The sequence below is a fragment of the Sorex araneus genome, chromosome 4, assembly GCF_027595985.1.
Source record: "Sorex araneus isolate mSorAra2 chromosome 4, mSorAra2.pri, whole genome shotgun sequence".
Lineage (NCBI taxonomy): Eukaryota > Metazoa > Chordata > Mammalia > Eulipotyphla > Soricidae > Sorex > Sorex araneus.
In genome coordinates this window covers 197,967,533-197,985,111 of record NC_073305.1, presented here as the reverse complement: position 1 = coordinate 197,985,111, position 17,579 = coordinate 197,967,533, and the positions used below count along the sequence as shown (strand labels likewise).

The 17,579-nt window shown below is 46.4% G+C and overlaps 1 protein-coding gene across 1 annotated transcript in view; it reads left to right on the top strand.

The window, feature by feature from the left end:
• BAZ1B (bromodomain adjacent to zinc finger domain 1B) overlaps positions 1-17,579 on the top strand; it is a 64,808-nt gene that overhangs the window by 5,288 nt on the left and 41,941 nt on the right. Inside the window, exons 2-6 of the mRNA XM_055134412.1 lie at positions 4,829-4,945; positions 7,463-7,607; positions 11,244-11,445; positions 13,439-13,560; positions 15,710-15,907. Of these exons, the coding sequence (XP_054990387.1) occupies positions 4,829-4,945; positions 7,463-7,607; positions 11,244-11,445; positions 13,439-13,560; positions 15,710-15,907 (784 nt within the window). The remainder of the gene's footprint in view (positions 1-4,828; positions 4,946-7,462; positions 7,608-11,243; positions 11,446-13,438; positions 13,561-15,709; positions 15,908-17,579) is intronic.

The following is a 17,579-nucleotide window of genomic DNA, read 5'->3' as shown; positions in this document are numbered from 1 at the left end:
TTTAATATTCTTCTAGGAGGCTTTTTTTCCCTTTTATTTCCCCCTCCCCCTTTTTGGGCCACACCCAGAGTTTCTTGGGACTGTATGTTGTGATTAGTTTTGAACCCTTTTTCAGCCATAGCCCCATGCAAAGCAAGTACCTTATAACCTCTGTTCTCTTTCTCCAGTCTTTCTTTCAGTATTTAGTTACTGTTGCTTTATTTGGTCTTCAAAAACCAGAAAAGAGTTCTGTAGGGCTGGAGTGATAGCACAGCGGGTAGTGCGTTCGCCTTGCATGTGGCCGACCCGGGTTTGAATCCCAGCATCCCATAGGGTCCCCTGAGCACCGCCAGGGGTGATTCCTGAGTGCACAGCCAGGAGTGACCCCTGAGCATCGCCAGGTGCGACCCAAAAAGCAAAAAAAAAAAAAAATAAAAGAGTTCTGTAAACTTAAAACTGTTCAGTATTGCAACTGGAGAACTAATATAGTGGGTAAGGCACTTGCCCTGCATGTTGCTGACCTGGGTTCAATCTCAGGCACCCTACATGGTCCCCTGAGCACCCCCAGGAGTGATTTTTTGAGCACAGAACCTGGAGTTCAGTACTCAGCACCACAGGTGTGGCTTAGGTGCTCCCCCCCAGAGAAAGCCAAGCTATTCAATATTGGGGACTAGGTGTGGTCCTAAAAGACAAAAAAAAAAAAATCTATCTTGATTGGGTTCTGGAGAGAGTATAGGAGTAGGGCATTGTCTGGCACATGGCCGACCCAGGTTTTGTCCCCAGCCCCATGTGTGGTCCCCTGAACACTGCTGGGTTGTAAGTCCTCCTTCATTTATTTTTTTGATCTTTGTGGCTGAAGATAGTACAGCAGGTCAGGCACTTGCCTTGCATACAGCTGACCCTCGTTCTGTCCCTGGCACCTCACATATGGAGTTTCCACCAGCCCTACCCAGAGTAATCCCTGAGTACAGCTAGGTGTGGTCCCCCAAAACCCCCCAAATTTAAAATATATATAGTCTCTTTGGGCTGGAGCGGGTAGAGCGTTTGCCTTGCACGCAGCCGACCCAGGTTCGATTCCTCCGCTCCTCTCGCCGCTAGCTCCCTGTGGCGTATTCGATATGCCATAAACAGTAACAAGTCTCAGAACGAAGACGTTACTGGTGCCCGCTTGAGCAACCGGATGACAGTGATACAGAAATTGCAATGTGAGACATTTGAAATTAATTAAAATGACCAATTAAAAATTTTCAGCTACAGTGCTAGGGATATTGCTCGGCCGTCGAGAACTTGGTCTTGCTTGGGTGAGGCCCTGGAATCGGGGTCTGCCCCTGTGCTTAAAAGGAAATCAGCTCCTGCAGGAGAACATTCATCCTGAGACACAAACTTTAGGTGTGTAGAAAGGCAGTGTGAGCCACCGGCATTCAAGACTCTAGGATAGGGAAAGCTTATCTTATCTGGCTAGGTTGTTTGGCGTACCCTTGACCCTCTTACAGCCCAGAGTGAGAACCCCTCCTCATGCCCCTTGAAAAAGTTTCTTCAGGCTCGAAAGATAGCTTCATAGTCCGAGCACATGCTTTGTATTTGGAGTCTCATGGTTCCCCCAGTACCTCTGGGATCCCCAGCACTGCCAGCTGTGACCTAAAAAACAGTTTCTGGTGGTCATAATTGGGATAAAACAAATGGAAGAAAAATAGGAAAGAGATTTTTTTCTTACTCTAAGAACCAGGCTGCCGGGGCAGATGGAGTGCGCACTGTGCTTAGTTAGCCCTGGCGGTGCTCAGGACTCACGCTGACTCTGCACTAAGGTTCCCCCCTGATGGGGCTCAGGGCCTTGTGTGGTGCTAGGGATTGAACCCAGGCCAGCTTCGTGCAAGCAGGTACCCTAAGCGCTTCTTTTACTGCCTCTTTGGCCTTTCATTGTGTTTCCTAGTTACAGAAGAGGCTGGAGGAAACCATATGACTCATGTGAGTTGTGGGGAGGTCCTTGCTCTGTGCTATGGGATCACTCTTGGTATTGCTTGGAAGTGCTGGTGTCAGCTGCAAGTGCTTTACTACTATCTCCTATTGGACACTCCCTTCTGTCCCTGGTGCGTGGCCAAGAATTGCAGGGGGGGAGGACCCCAGGCCCACTGAGCATCCCTCCTCCAAGTATGACAAGGATTTAGTCTTGGAAGAGTTTCTGAGATTGAAGCTTTGCTTGTTTTTGTTTTGCAGTGCTGGGGTTTGAACCCAGGGCTGCCCATTCTAGGCCTATGGTCTGCCACTAAACCACAATTCCAGCCCAAGTTTGAAGTGCTGGGCCCATGCACAGGCCAATAGTTTGATTTGACACTACATGGGTCCTTCAGCTCTAATCGTTGGAGCCCTAGTGGCCCCCAGGAATTCTGGGGAGACCTCCCCCCAAACAAAATTTTAAAAAGATGAAAAGGGGAGGGTTGGGAAGGTACCTCAGTGTTAGAGCGTTTGCCTTGGTTCTGGGTTCTGTTCCCTGCACTAACAAAAACATTTGTTGTTGTGTTTTGTTTTTTGTATTTGGGACACCCTTGGGGGTGCTCAGTGGTTAGTCCTTGTGGTACTTAGGAGAGTATATGTGGTGCCAGGGATTGAACCTGGGAGGGCCACATACCTCACTGGCCCTTCCCACCTAAAACATTTGAAGGAAGTTTCACAGGGCTAAGGTGACTGGGTGAGGCGTGTGCGTTGGTAAGGGATGCAGCAAGGAGAGAGTTACCTCACTAGCTCTGTGAGGGTGCTCGAGGGAATCTGCAGCCTTCAGAGGAGCTCGCTGGCTGGACCCACCGGTGAGGCAGCCATCACAGACCACAGATGCTTGTGCACAGAGAATCTCCTAGCTCTTGAAGTAGGCAGAAGCATAATTAGAAATAATCAGAAAAAAACTCGGTGGAGTTGACAGGAGCTGGCCATTGTAGTCAAGTGAAATGTCTGTATATCTTCGCTACGGGGCCATAACTGGTGGAGACCACATGTTGCTGGGGTTCAGACCTAGGCCTCACGCAGCCCTCAGGCGAAATAATTGCTTTTCACTTGGTTAGTAGTGTGACTCCCATGCAGAAAACCCTGGAGGAGGAATGAAGGTTTATTTCTGTTTGGATTGAGCGTGAGGCTGGGGAAGCCTGTGAAGTGTTTGCTTTGTGACGCTTTTACATCGAGTTGTGGGTATCCAAGTGGAGGAGACTGGGCAGAAGCTTCAGGGAAGGATGAGGTCGCCCCGATGAGAGTGATTGCTTCAAAGGAGGGTGGGAAAGAAACCTCACAGGGCAGAAGGAATTTTATATGAAAAAAAAAACCATCATTCATGAATATTTAATTTAAACAGGTTAATCTAAAGAAGTTCCCCTCCTTCCCTTTTTGATATGAAAATTAAAAAGCTAAACAAAATCTGCAACGGGAGAGTGGTTTTTGACTTGAGGAAGCAAGGCCCTGGGATTGTTTTTCCCTGTGGGACTTACGTATTTCAGGGGCCTGAGATTTTTTGTTTTAGGGGCCATACCCAGCTCAGCTGACTTACTCTTGACTTTTCCCTCAGAGATCATTGCTTATGCCAGGGATAGAACCCAGAACCTGGGTCAGCCTTGTACAAGGCAAATGCCATATCACTCTGGCACTGCTTCCCCCCCCCATTTAGTTTGCTGTTTTTTTGGTTTTGTTTTGGGCTCTACTCAGAGATGCTCATCGCTAATCCTGTCTCAGTGCTCACGGAGGTATAATGTCCCAGGGCTTAAAAACAGGCCTCCTTCATGCTTTGCATGTACTCCAGTTCTTTGGGCCAACTCCCAGCTCTTCCACAGGGAATTTTTTTCCCCCTTGGGCTCACCCCACAGTGCACAGGACTATTTATGGTTTGATGCTCACCTGGGTGCTTCCAGGGATCATGTGCCAGGGACTAACTTGGGCCATCAGCATGCAAGACATACACTAGCTTTTAAGTCATTTTCTCTTCAGATTATTGTTGTTGTTGTTGTTATTATTTCCCTCTTAGAGAGCCCAGCAAGCTACTGAGAGTATCCCGCCTGCACGGCAGAGCCTGGCAAGCTACCCTTGGCGTTTTCGATATGCCAAAAACAGTAACAAGTCTCACAATGGAGACATTACTGGTGCCCACTCGAGCAAATCGATGAACAGGATGACAGTGCGACAGTGCATTATTATCATCATCATCATTTGAGATGGTGGATACCCAACTATGCTCAGAGATTACTCCTTGCTCTATATAGGCTCAGGGATTACTCCTAGTGGTGCTCAGGGGGTCATATGGGCTGCTGGGGATTGAACCCATGTCTTCCGCATATGAGACAAGTGCCCTACCTGTTGCACTCTCTCTCCAGTCCCCATATGCCCAGATTATAATTTTGGCCTTTTTTTGGCGGGGGTGCGGGGGTTACTGCATCTGGCAGTCCTTAGGATTTACTCCTGGCTCTATGCTTAGGAATCACTCTTGGCAGGGCTTGGGGTGGTGGGGCTTGATATTGTATCTGTGTAAGGTGTGCATCCTCCCCGATGGACTGTCTCTCTGGTCTCATTCTGTTGAAATTCTTATTATGTCTTGGATTATATTATTATTGTTGTTAGTATTATTATTTTGCTTTTTGGGTCACATCCAGCAATGCTCAGGGGTTACTCCTGGCTCTGCACTCAGGAATTACTCCTGGTGGTGCTCAGGGGATCATATGGAATGCTGGGAATCAAACCTGGGTCGGCCACGTGCAAGGCAAACGCCCTACCCGCTGTGCTATACTCCGGCCCCAGGAGTTTAAACTCTTAGGGAAAGTGTGCATGTATGGGTTGTCTCTACTGCCTGAGTGTTGTTTTCCTGAGCCAGCGCTGCCAGAGAGTATGAAGCCCGCTTGGAAAGGTACAGTGAGCGCATTTGGACGTGTAAGAGTACTGGGAGCAGCCAGCTAACGCACAAGGAGGCCTGGGAGGAGGAGCAAGAAGTTGCCGAGCTGTAAGTAATGAAATTGTTCTAGCACCATTCTTGCCTCATGAACATTCTGGAAATGTGGCTCTGTGCAAGGGAAGCTGTAGAAAGAAAAGGAATGTGGGGCTGGAGCGATAAACTGGTGGTTAAGGTCCTTGCTGCCTTGAACGCAGCCTACCTGGGTTTTTTTTGAGAAGTGTTCATTTTGTTTTCCAGAAGGTTTGAACCAGCAGTGTTCGCACCAGCAATGGATGAGGGGTTCTTTTCCCCATGCATCCATGTCAACACAGGTTGTTTTCTGTTCTTTGTGATGTAAAAATCTTTTCTGATTATAAGATTAATCTAGGGGCTGGAGCAGTAGGACAAAGGGTAGGGCACCTGCCTTGCGTTCAGCGGACCTAGATTTGATCTATATGATATATATGATCTCTTATGATGTGTCATATGATTCCCATATGATCTCTTGACCACCAGGAGTGGTCTCTTAGTGCAAAGCCAGGAGTAAGCCCTGAGTGACTGGGAGACATCATGAAAGAGAGAATGAATCTCTGAGGGCCAGGAAAGACGTCATGGAATGAACAAAATTTGGGGACACCCTGAATGTTGATTAAACTGAATAGAAGGAGGAGGACAAGGTTAGCGAAGGCAGGCAGATTAGATTGTGACTGGGGAGAAGCAGATAACTGGAGTTAATTAAAGGGAATATAAAGTTTTAATTTAGCAGTCAGGTGGGACAGCAGTCTAATTTTGAACAACATAGAATGATTGAGAATAATTGAGAATAATTCCTCACCATGTTGAAATGTTGCTTGAATCTTGTAACTGATTCTAGTCTTTACCCTATATAAGCATGGATGTTAGCAGTCTGATTAAAATCGGATAACTTGGGGCTGGAGAGACAGTACAGTGGGAAAGGCCCTTACCTTGTACCTGGCTGACCCAGGCTCAAACTCCAGCACCCAGTATGATCCCCTGAGCCCTCCAGGAGTGACTCATGGGCCAGGAGTGATCCCTGAGCACAGCCAGGTGTGGTCCCAAAACAAAGAAACTGGATAGCTAATCGCTAGCCATTTCATTTGGTTTGATTCCCATTTTCTGCTATCATACAGGCTCAAGTTTTATGATATCTTGGTGAATATCTTGATGCACATATGCTTTTTGCAAATGTTGCTTTTCAAGAGAGTTGTAAAAGTGTTATTTTGCACTTCATTTATTTTGCTTTTTTGGCCACTCCTGGAGAGGCTTAGTGGTCACTCCTGCACTGTGGGATTACTCATGGTGGTCTTCTGGGGACCGTGTGGGATGCTGGGCATGGAACTGGGGACTGCTGCGTGCAAGGCAAATGCCCTTTTTGAGAAATGTTTGAGAAATAAAAACTAGCACGCCATGTTTTACTTTGCAAAAGAGTTCAAATCGTGATTTCAACATATAAGCCATTCCTTATTCATAAAATGAAAACTAGATATCTTACCATGTTTTGTGAATGCCAAATGAATGTTTTTGTTTTATTTATTTGGGTTCTTGGGCCATACCCGGCAACACTCAGGATTTATTCCTGGTAATGTGCTCAGAGATCACTCCTGGGTGGGCTCGGGGACCATATGGGATGCTGGGGATCTAACCTCCGATCAGCCACACCCAAGGCAAACACCCCGCCCACTGTACTATCACTCTGGCCCCCTGAAAGCAGTTTACTGGTTGCAACTTAATATAAGTAGATTTTTGTTTTGTTTGGGGGCTGCCCTCTGCGGTGGTCAGGGCCTTCTCCCAACTCTTTGAGGGGCCATTCCTGGCAGTGCTAGGGGACCAGGGATACAGTGGCCAGGATTGAGTCTGGGCCCGCTGAACAGTCTCTTTAGCTGCTCCTCCACTCAGTTTTCAGTCTCCTGTTCCTAAGAGCGAGCAGTTCACACCTAACAAGACAAGTTTGCAAAGGCTACTGAATGAAAGGAGGTTCACCTTCCTGGGCCAGGGAGGCTACTGGGGCTGAGTGCACGCTTGCATGTGGGGAGCTCTGGGTGATTTCTGGAACCATTGGTCCCCCAAGCACAGAGCCAGGAATAACCTCTGAACATCACAAGGTGTGGCTCAAAAGCAAATTTTTCCCCTCTCTTCCTGTGTCTCACATGTTTGGATTTTTGGGGGTGGGGTGGGGAGCACACCTGGAGGTGGTGCTTGGGAATTGTCCTGGGGGTTTATGGATTGAACAAATGCTGAGGATTGAACAAGGGCCTCCTGCACGCACAACATGCATTCCACCCGACCTCGGGACTTGCACGCCAGTTCCGGTTTATTTCTTTATTTTTGTCTTTTGGGCCACCCTTGGTGGTGTCTGGGGCTGCTCCCTGCTCTGTGCTCAGGGGGACTGTGCAGTGCTGGGGGCGTTGAACCCTAGGGTCTCCTGCAGGCCAGTTTTGATTTTTAAGCTGGGGTTTCTTGGCTTCTCACATATTTTTTGCTAAAGAAATGTTTGGTTTGACCTGACTTTAGTTTCTGGAGATAGACTTCTGTGATTTCTTGGTAACTGATAATGGACTTGTTCAGCTTAAAGGAGGAGTTCCCTACCTGGTATGAAAAGCTTGTTCTGGAAATGGTCCACCATAACACGGCCTCCTTGGAGAAGCTGGTGGACTCTGCCTGGCTGGAGATCATGACCAAGTATGCTGTGGGAGAAGAATGTGATTTTGAGGTAAGCACCTACTTTGCATTTTCACTATTACTATTATTTCAGTGTTTGGACCACTTCTGTCTCCTCAGGACTTCCTCCCTGGTTCAGGGAACTCTTGGCGGGACGCAGCTACATGTGAGGCGCATGCCTTACCTTTTGTCACTGTACCAAACAACTGTTGTTTTTGGGCCAAACCTGACAGTGCTCAGGAATTATGCCTGGTGGGGCTTGGAGAACCATACAGGGTGCTGGTTGGGTCATCCCCATGCAAGGCAAGCTTCCTACCTGCGGTGATGTCTCTTCAGTCCCCAAGCATCTCGTTGTTGTCCTTCATTTTTTTTTTTTTTTTGGCCAACCTCGGCGATGTTTGGGGTCTGTCTCTGCTGAGGGATCATTCCTGGTGGTGCTTGTGGAACCACATGGGATGCCAGAGACGGAACCCCAGGTGGGCTATGTGCAAGGCAAGTGTCCTACATGCTATACTGTGTCTCTGGCCCCCAACACCTAGTTTTTAAAAGTAATGTGATTTGACTCTCAAATCATAGGTTAAAATTAGGATCTTTTTTGCTTTGCTTTTGGGCCAACCTTGTGGTACTCAGGGCTTCATTCTGGCTATGCGCTTAGGGATTACTCCTGGCGGGGCTTGGGGGACTATATGGCATAGTGGGACCATACGGAATTGAACCTGGGTACTTAGTGTACAAGGCAAGTGCCTTACCTGTTGTACTACTGCTCCGGCCCCAGGATTAGAACTTTGAACATGTGAAAGACAGTGTCTCTGTCAGATTGTGTATACATAAATGAAGCCTGCTCTATTAAGTATCAAATGTTCTAAGGACTCAGTTTTGAACCATATACATTATTGGGTATGTTTAATGATTGTTGCACATGTGCCCTTGCCTTGTCTTTGGGTAGTTGGTATTTTGTTGTTGTTCTTTCATACGTTAGATACTTTAGATAGATAAGGGCTGGAGAGATACTACACAGATTAAGGCACTTACTTACCTTGCATGTGGCTTTGACAGTGCTTTGGGTCCTGACATACCCTATGGTCCCCTAATCACAGAGCCAGTTGTGGTGTGGCTCCTCAGTACTGGTGGGCCCTTGTGTGCCCCCTCTGCCCCCACATTCAGATGTGCTGAATTCAAATAATGTGATAACAGCCCCTGGGCCCAGGGAGATGCCTCAGAGAGCTGGAGCACATGTTTTGCATGGGAAACCCTGACTGCTTCTACATAGGGAAGGCTTGGTCGCCAAGCACTGCCAGGTGTGGCCTAAAACGAAAGAAATACACTAAAAGTTAGAGACAAAGAGAAAACTGTTCCTCTGTGAGTATTGATGTAAAAATCCTAAATAAATTGTTACCAGATGAGGGGCAGAGAAGTGGGCTGAGCACATCCTTTGCATGCAAGAGGCCTGGGTTTCTTCTTGGCACCTTGTGTTCCCCTGACTGGGAAACCAAGACAACAAAATTGTTATCAATGAAACTTCCAGTTTATTTTGTTTTGTTTGCTCTTTGGGTCACACCCGGCAATGCACAGGGGTTACTCCTGGCTCTGAACTCAGGAATTACTCCTGGTGGTGCTCAGGGGACCATATGGGATGCTGGGATTCGAACCCGGGTTGGCTGCATGCAAGGCAAACTTCCTATCTACTGTGCTATCTCTTCAGCCCCATGAAACTTCCAGTTTGAACATATTAAAGGAATAGTACATCATGACCCAGAGGGTTTTGTTTTGTTTTTGTTTTTTGCTTTTTGGGTCACACCTGGTGATGCACAGGGGTTAGTCCTGGCTCTGCACTCAGGAATTACCCTGGTGGTGCTCAGGGGACCATATGGGATGCTGGGAATTGAACCTAGGTTGGCCGCATGCAGGGCAAATGTCCTACCCACTGTGCTGGAGCCCCGGGCCAGAGGGTAAAGCTTGTAAATTAATGTAAATTAATGTAAAGCTTGTTATCTTGTTGACTAAAAAACTATATGTTGAAGCTAGAGCAATAGCATAGCTGGTAGGGCGTTTGCCTTGACATGGCTGGCCCGGGTTCGATTTCCTGCATCCCATATGGTCACCCGAACACCGCCAGGAGTAATTCCTGAGTACAGAGCCAGGAGTAATCCTTACACATTGCCGGGTGTGACCCAAAAAGTAAAAAAAAAAAAAAAAGCTTGTTAATCAGTTTTTAAAATAACATTTGGGGGCTAGAGAGAGAATATAACCACAGACCCAGGTGCCCAGACCCAGATTCCATTTCCTGTGGTCTCTCGGGCACTGCCAGGAGTGATCCCTGAGTGCAGAGCCAGAAGCAATGCTGGTGTGGTCCCCAAACCAAAACTAATAAATCTAATTAAAAAAAAACATTTGCAGCACGGGCGATGGCTCAGGCACTTGGGTGCTTGCTTGGCATGCTGGATCCCTTTCCCAGCACTCATTCATTGTGCCAGGAGTACCTTAAGGATCACCAGGTGTGGCACAAAAATTCAAAACATAACTGTACCTCACGGTGATTCACTTAAAAAATAAATAAATAAATAAATAAATAAATAAATAAAAAACATAGGAAAGAGAAGAAAAGGGAAGCATTTGATAGTACATAAAAAACTTGAACTGGAAACAGCAGCTGGAGAGAGTATGAGGGCACATACCTTGCATCCCACAGAGCCCGGTGTGGATCCCTGGTACCACATGTACACCCTTCGCACTCAGGGCTACACTCTTGAGAACAGCCAGGAATAACCCGGATAGTGCCGGTATGACTCAAAACCTCCCAAAAGATTGCAGATAGAAGTGTTTTTACCTTATCCATAATAATTTTCATGACATGGGACTATGTGTGTGGTGCTGAGGATTGATTTGCGGCTGATTTCCTGCACGGCAAAGTGCTTCTTTGCCCCTTTTTCTTTTAACTGGGTTGTCTGTCAAACTGCACTCTCCCTTTCTGACCTTGTAGTTGTGGGGGGGGAGACGGGGACAAAACCCATTCAGAGCCAGGAGTAACCCTTGAGCCCCACTGGCTTGTGTGACCACCCCCAGAAAAAAGTCGCACTGAAAACATATTTTGTTCCAAGACATTCACATTTATTTATTTATTTATTTATTTATTTATTTATTTATTTATTTATTTATTTATTTATGGATTTGGGGCCACTCCCTCTGGAACTCTGGGCTTACTCCTGACTGTGTGCTCCAGTGGGCTGAGGTACCGTAAGGGGTCTTGGGGATGGAACCTGGGTTGGCTGTGTGCAAGGCAGATGCCCTACCCCAGTCTGTCTCCCTGGCTCTATGAACTGTGTGGGGGAGGGCATTCAAATTTTTTTTTTTTTTTAAGCATTTATGGATCACACCTTGCAGTTCTCAGGGATTTCTCCTGGCTCTGCACTCAGAAATTATTTCTGGCGGTGCTGGGGGTTTAGGGGGGAGGGAGGAGACAGCTATGTGGGATGCTACAGATGAACTGGGGCTAGTCTTAAGCAAGACAAGCACCTAATCCCTGTATCTTCCTGGTTTCTAAGACTACAAAATGTTTTTGTTCTGTTGGTAATAAAAGCCAGCACTTGACACATGCAAGGCAAGTGCCCTATCGCTGAGCTCCAGCCCCAGCTCTGGGTTCCTTGTTCTTATGCATTATCTTCGATTCTCTCCTCTGTCTCCCTTACAGGTTGGGAAAGAAAAAATGCTCAAGGTGAGGATTGTGAAGATTCACCCTTTGGAGAAAGTAGACGAAGAGGCAACTGAGAAGAAATCTGATGGTGCCTGTGATTCTCCATCAAGTGACAAGGAGAACTCTGGCCAGATTGCTCAGGACCACCAGAAGAAGGAGGCAGCAGTCAAGGACGAGGAAGGGAGGAGAGAAAGTATTAGTATGTATGGTGCTGCTCTCCTAGTGATGCATGCGAAGTTTCTTTCTGCTTCTTTGTTTTTAGGCCGTACCCCACCATGCTCAGGGACCACTCTTGATATTGAAGGGGACAATGTACTCTGCGGAGGCTGCTTGACCTTTGTACTATCTGGGTGGGGTCCTGCCCACAGTTCAAAATCTTTTTCTATTATCCTTTTGGGTCACACCTGGTGATGCTCAAGTCTTACTTCAGGAATTACTCCTGGCAGTGCTCGGGGACTACATAGGGGGCTGGGAAACGAACACTGATTGGCCACGCCATGCAAGGCAAACTCCCTACTTTCGCTCTAGCCCTGGTTCAAATTCTTAATCTGTGATGATTCCTGAACTCTGACAGTTTAACTTCTAGAACTAATTCGTCTCAGATAACCTATATTTAACACATGTAAAGCTAAGTGGATCATCTCTTTCTGTTGCCTTTCCAAGGCAAGTAAAGAAGAGACGGCTATTTTTCTCCACATCCTGAGTCAGTCCATGGCTCCACCATCTGTTCAGTCCTTAGGCAGAAAATTTGGAAACTGTTAATCTACCTTGTTAACAATTCTGTGTCTAAAAACCTCTGGGTTTTGATTTTGGGCCACACCCAACTGATGCTGAGGGGTTACTTCTGGCTCTGCAGTCAGGGATCACTCCTGGTTGCACTTGGGGGGCCATATGGGGTGCCTGGGGGATTGAACACCCTCTCCACTGTGATACTAATCTAGCTCCTCTAAATACCTCTTAACTCCTTCCCTCTGTTCCAATTATATTAGTTCAGCATTGAATCTTCTCCTTTAATTTCCTTCACATTTTGCTCTCCTAAGTGAAGAAAGGTTTTTTTTCTCTACCTCCAAGTTTTTGTGCCACATCCTACTGTAGTGCTTAGGGACTGTTATTGGCTTGAGTTGGAGGCTGCTTCCGGGGCTTACTGCATGCAGGGGCAATGCAGTACCTTAATACTTGTATACTTAATACTTGTACTACTGATGATCTTTCCAAAATATGCATCTAGTCACTTAGACCAAAACTTTGTTTCTATGTTTATGGACAGATTCCAATTTTTTTAAGTGGTCCCCAAGCGGAGAGAGAGTACAGGGTTAAGGCACTTGCCTGGAATGCAGAGGATCCTGATTCAGCCACCAGCATCACATGGGCCTCAAGTGCCACTGAAGGCTCAGAGCTAGATGTTACCCCCAGCACAGCTGTGATCCCTGCATCCCATACCTCTCTCAAAGAACAAACCACATACCTCCAGACCTCAAGACCTCATCACTCAGAATCTCTGATCTCTTCTTTTTGCCATACCTGGTGGTGCTCAGGGACTGTCCCTGGCGTTCTGCTCAGAGGTCATTCCTCAAAGTGCTTGGGAGACAGTTCAGTCCTGGGATGGAAGCCGTTGAACTGTCTCCATGGCCCCGAAGTTAATTTTTTCTAGTTCTTGCTTTTTTTTCCTTCTAGCCTAAGTTAAACATTGATTCTTTTAGGCTGGGGAGCTGGTTCAAGATCCTACCCCTGAGCACTGCTGCGGTGACCCCAAAACAGAGCAAGGCCGCTGCTGAGGATTTTTCTTAACTTTGATGACAGTCCTTCACAATCTGTTTTGTAACTTCACCGGTTGACTCCTTTATTTATTTTATTCTTTTCCCTTTTTTTTTTTTCCTTTTTGGGTCACACCCAGCAATGCACAGGGGTCACTCCTGGCTCATGCACTCAGGAATCACCCCTGGCGGTGCTCAGGGGACCATATGGGATGCTAGTATTTGAACCCGGGTCGGCTGCGTGCAAGGCAAACGCCCTACCCACTGTGCTATCACTCCAGCCCCGGTTGACTCCTTTAGATAATTGGTGTGTAAGGACTTTTGTGTGGTCCCTCAGTGGCACACAATAGTGTAGGGTGGGTGATCAGTGAGATTATAGTGAATGATCATGTAGAATTGAAAGAACTTTTTCTTTTTACTTTCTATTAATTTGACTAGATGACCGAGCACGAAGATCACCGCGCAAGCTTCCTACTTCACTGAAAAAAGGGGAAAGAAAATGGGCTCCTCCAAAGTTTCTGCCCCACAAATACGACGTAAAACTGCAACATGAAGACAAGGTTAGTTGCTGGCACTTGAATGGCAGCCTCTTCTTGGGGTTGACGTTTAAGGCAGTATTGTGGGGTCAGTCTTCTCAAAAGATAGTCTAAGAAAAGATAATTGTGTTTCTGCAAGAAATTCTGTACGTTTATAGCCATAGTAATTAAGGCTTTATATGGCAGGATTTTGGGGGTGTGGGTGTATATTTTCAATTACACTTCGGTGTGTGTGTTGGGGGTGTCTACCAAAAGGTGCTTGGAGATCCTTAGGGTCCATCCTGGGCCAGCAGTTCAGTGCAAGGTCCCAAGGATGCAGTGTTGTGTGGGCTTTGCAATGCGAGGGCTTCCCAGGGCCAGCCGGACTGGACATGTTTCAAAGCTGTGGCCAAGGAAAACTTGGGGGTCAGGGGACATGTGGTACTGGGGTGGGCTGCATGCCATGCCTGCACCTTACCTTTAGGCCGCACAGCATGACTGTCTTTGCAGCCTTTTAATTGTAGGTTTTTCCCTGTGGGGAAGCATGCTTTCTCTTTAAAAAAAATTTCTGTTTTGTACAAATTATCCCTGAGCACATAGCCGGGGTTTAAGCCCTGACCACTCCTCAGACATATCTGGTTGTGGCCCAAAACTGGAACACTCTTTCCAATTTTTTTTTTTAATGCATTTATTTTGGATTTGGGGCCAGAGATTCTTGCGTCTCATTGTCACACGTCCATGGCATGGTGCAAGCCGTGTTCTGTGGCTGAGCAACATAGCCAGCCCTACTTTACTCTTATTGATTCTAAAAGATTGTTTGGGGTTGGGGTATTGGTCTACATCCACTCGGGCTATTTCTGGTTATGTGCGTGGGAATGAGCCCTGGAGGTGCTCCAGGACTCATCACCCTACGTGATAGGGATGGGCCGGTGATTTGCAGCGTGCAAGGCAAGTACCTTACCTCCTGTACTGGCTCTGTGACTCGTCTTCTGTGTGCACCCACCCCCCCATTTTTGGGCTACACCCAGTACTCCTGGCTGGCTCAGGGGGAAATATGGGGTTCTAGGGATCAATCCCTGGTTGGCCACTTGAAAGGCAAGCACCCCTTTCTTTTCCCCTGTATGTGTGATTTTGGGGCCACACTTTGCGATGCTCAGGAATTACTCCTGGAGGTGCTCAGGGGACCATATGGGGTACCAGCCAGGCATGGAACCTGTGCAGTGCAAGGCGAACATCTTACCCTGCAAGGCAAACACCCTACCCTTCTCTCTCCTGTCTCTCCTGCCCCAGAATGTATCTTTTTTTTTTTTTTGCTTTTTGGGTCACACCCGGTGATGCACAGGGGTTACTCCTGGCTCTGCACTCAGGAATTACTCCTGGCTGTGCTCAGGGGACCATATGGGATGCTGGGAATTGAACCCAGGTCGGCCGCGTGCAAGGCAAACGCCCTACCCGCTGTGCTATTGCTCCATTCCCTAGAATGTATCTTTTTTTAAAAAATTGAATCACAGTAAGATGCACCTTTACAAAGCTGTTCATGATTGGGTTTCATTCATCTAGTGTTCTAATAACCCTTCCTCCACCTGTGTACATTTCCCAACATGGTGGCCTCAGTTTCTCTCCCACCACCCCCACCTTTCCAGCCTGCTTCTATGGCATGCACTTTTCTTCTTCTTCTCTCTCTCTCCTAGAATGTATCTTAAATTGTCAAGAATTATTTTCTTGGTGCTACATAAAATGCTATCTCTATAGTCTTTTAGGTTACTTGAGTAAAGCGATTTGCTTTCTGGTTATTACAAAATTTGCAACAAGTTAGCACAAGGCAGGGTAGAGCTGAGTGTGGGAGACAGCTAGTCTAGATGCTTCCATTCAGTCAGGGTGCTGGGCAGTCTCAGCTGCTTCTCTGATTATTATTTGTATTTTTGGATGAATGTTGTTTTCGTAAGTATTTTGTACTAAAATATTAAAATAGTGAAATTTTTTTACTAAACTGTTACTTTAGTAAATATTTTTATAGAAAGTTAGAAAATTCAAATAGAGGGGCCATAAAGAGAGCTCGGTAGACTGTGACCTACTTTTGGTACTCTTTTCAGCCCTTGGAATTGCAGCTTTTCGAGGGAGGACTCAAGCCTTTGCTTTAAGTGATTACTTGCATTTTATCCTCCTACTGAGTTGTTTCTGTTTGTTCCCCTAGATCATCAGTAACGTGCCGGCGGATAGCTTGGTCCGAACAGAACGCCCACCCAATAAAGAAATCCTCCGCTACTTCATCCGGCATAATGCACTACGGGCTGGGACTGGGGAAAATGCACCCTGGGTCGTGGAAGACGAGCTGGTGAAGAAGTATTCCCTGCCTAGCAAGTTCAATGACTTTTTGCTTGATCCATACAAGGTAAGGTGGCTGCTCTTTGTACAGCATGATAGAGAACATTAGGTGCCATTGTCTTCCCGGGTGGTCTCCTAAAGGATTTGGGGCAGATTTTGAAATCTTAATATTAGATAACAAGTTCAAATTTCTCAGCTATGTCTATTTTATAGGGGCTGTGATAATGGCACTTGTAGTAGAGAGACCGTATCGAATACTTCCTGTTCTTCAGTTAAATTTTTTTATTACAATCACACAATTTAAAAAAAAAAACCAATATACATTTTTTGGTGTTTTTTTGTTTTGTTTTGCTTTTTGGGTCACACTCTTCAGTGCTCAGGGGTTATTCCTGGCTCTGCACTCAGGAATTACTCCTGGAAGTGCTCAATGGTCCATATGGGATCCCAGGGATCGAACTACATTGGCCGTGTGCAAGGCAAACACCCTCTCCATTGTATTATCTCTCCAGCTTCTACATGTGCTTTTTAACCTTCGATCCTTTTTGGAGTGAAATATGGCATAAATACAAAAAAGTTTTACAGATTGGTTCTAAAAATGAAAATTTATTTTGTATACAAAATAAGATGATCAGATATAGTGGCAGCTTTGAAAAGAATATTACTACATATAACAAGTAACAGAAAATTTAGCATTTCTCTCTTGAGAACTAATTTTTTTTAAGTCATCTCATTTGATCTCAAAACATTCCTATGAATTTTTGTACTTAAGATATACATATGTATGCATATATATGTATCCAAGCAGCCCAGCTTCCCAGAAGGGGAAACTGAGCTAGCTTAATGAGAATCATTAGGAAGAAGATGGGAAACCAAGAACTTGTCCTTGGATTTATGATCTTTTTTTGTGTCAGGGATTTTCTAACAAGATTTTAAATGTAGGTTTGGAACTGTTCTTTTACCATCTTTGGTCTCTGGGCCAGAATAGGCCCAGAGGGCTGCTAATTCTAATTCTTGTTAACTCTTGGAGGAGGGTGGTGACCTCAGCAAAGAGTGTACTTCCTCCGGTACAGACTCTGCATCTCATCCCTAGCACTGCCAGGGCCCCCCCCCCCACCCCGTCCCCCATTCCTCTGGTATGGGCCCTTCATAACCAACACAATGAAAAAGTCATTTTCAGGGTTTCTCTCTTGGTTTTTGGGTCACACATCGGTGATGTTCAGGGGTTACTGCTGGCTCTGCCCTCAGGAATCACTCCTGGTGGGGCTCTGGGAAACCACATATGGGATGTCAGGGATTGAACTTGTGCAAGGCAGGTGCAAAGCCCTTCCCACTGTACTAACTCTGGCTCCATATTTGTCTTTTTGTTTTGGGGACACATTAGATAACACTTTTCTGGCTTTGCCTCAGGATTAGCTCCCGGCGGTACTCGGGGAACCGCTTGGGATGCTGGGGAATGAACCTGGGCAGGCAGCCTGTTGCCGCACTATCACTCTGGCCCAGGTTTTCTTTCATATTTTTAAATCTCTTCCGTTCACTAAGACCCTCCTAAATTATAAATTTTTTTTTTTTTTTTTTTGCTTTTTGGGTCACACCCGGCAGTGCACAGGGGTTACTCCTGGATCATGCACTCAGGAATTACTCCTGGTGGTGCTCAGGGGACCATATGGGATGCTGGGAATCGAACCCGGGTCAGCCGCGTGCAAGGCAAATGCCCTACCCGCTGTGCTATTGCTCCAGCC